The following is a 1,176-nucleotide window of genomic DNA, read 5'->3' as shown; positions in this document are numbered from 1 at the left end:
GACTTGGAGTCAGCTACTTTCACACTGTGGGTTCTATCTTTGAGCCAATTTGCAACCTGCCTAGTGATATAGGGGTTGATGCCTAGCTTCGTGAGTTTTTCTATGATTCCTGAGTGGGAAATGGTAGGCCTTGGCCAGATCAAGGTAGGCTGTATTAACCACCTTGACTTCATCAACAGCACTTTGTGATTAAAAAACAAATCTGTAATTGATTTTTGAAAGATTGCGATTGTAGAGCTTTTCTCCTTGGGTCTCCTTTGAAAATGGGCACTTCCGGGTCCAGTTGGACTTTCCTGATAAATAGATGTCATGCATTTGCAAAACACTGTAGATTTCCTAGACAAACCAAAGAATCAGTGTTTTAAATTCAATATTGCTTTGGTCCTACTACTGATCTCAGAGTAATAATTTCTTATAAAGCAGTTGTTGACTTTAAGTGAAAGTAACACTTAGTGTGCTAAAGCTAGCCAGAGATACTGTGAATTTGTGACTATTACCTCCCTACACCTGCAACAACAGTATGCACAAAAGGTACGGCATTAGAGCAAGTTCTCATCATTGGTTCTTTTTGAAAATAGAATAAGGGGATTAAACTCAGCACTGAAAACAAAACTGAGATATTAGTGGAGAGAAAATGCAGAACAGCACTTTGGGTGCTTTTTGCTCCAGCAGATGTATTCAGGTTCTTGAAATTGCCAAGTGCGAGTTTTGGAAAGTACTTCTATTATTAAACAGTGACACGGTTATGTAAGCAATGGCATACTTTGTTTTATTGTCTATTCATAAAGAGTTTACTATTCTATGTTTTTTTAATTTCCTAGGCATTGAGATGAAGTTTAAGAACAAGTTGTACCCTGTGATACTAGCACCAGCATTTATTCCAGAGATGAACATCATCTGTCAGAAAAATGATGGTAATGAGACTGTGTGTGTGCGTGTGCATGCGTTTCTGTGTGTACATATGTTTATGTTGAACAAGCTTTATCTTCCTGACTGCAGTATAATATAATGCAATGCACTCTGATATATTACTGTGTATCAAATTTATGTTTTAAAGACTGCTAGTGTAATGCATACATGTCTGCTTGCAAAATCAGTGACTCAAATCTACAGTTGCAGCAAGTTAGTCAGTTGGCTACCAGGCACAGGAAGAGTCATACATTTACTTTTGGGTTC

At 37.7% G+C, this 1,176-nt stretch overlaps 1 protein-coding gene across 1 annotated transcript in view; it reads left to right on the top strand.

Moving 5' to 3' along the window:
* Positions 1 to 634: 634 nt before the first annotated feature.
* LOC122792414 (xanthine dehydrogenase/oxidase-like) overlaps positions 635 to 1,176 on the top strand; it is a 1,368,088-nt gene continuing 1,367,546 nt past the window's right edge. The window contains exons 1-2 of the mRNA XM_044060203.1: positions 635 to 674; positions 822 to 914. Of these exons, the coding sequence (XP_043916138.1) occupies positions 635 to 674; positions 822 to 914 (133 nt within the window). The remainder of the gene's footprint in view (positions 675 to 821; positions 915 to 1,176) is intronic.

Source organism: Protopterus annectens, chromosome 1.part2 (assembly GCF_019279795.1).
Source record: "Protopterus annectens isolate FY-2018-M chromosome 1.part2, PAN1.0, whole genome shotgun sequence".
In the NCBI taxonomy this organism is placed as follows: Eukaryota; Metazoa; Chordata; order Ceratodontiformes; family Protopteridae; genus Protopterus; species Protopterus annectens.
The sequence above is the reverse complement of the archived record's forward strand: the minus strand, read 5'-3'. Positions and strand labels throughout refer to the sequence as shown.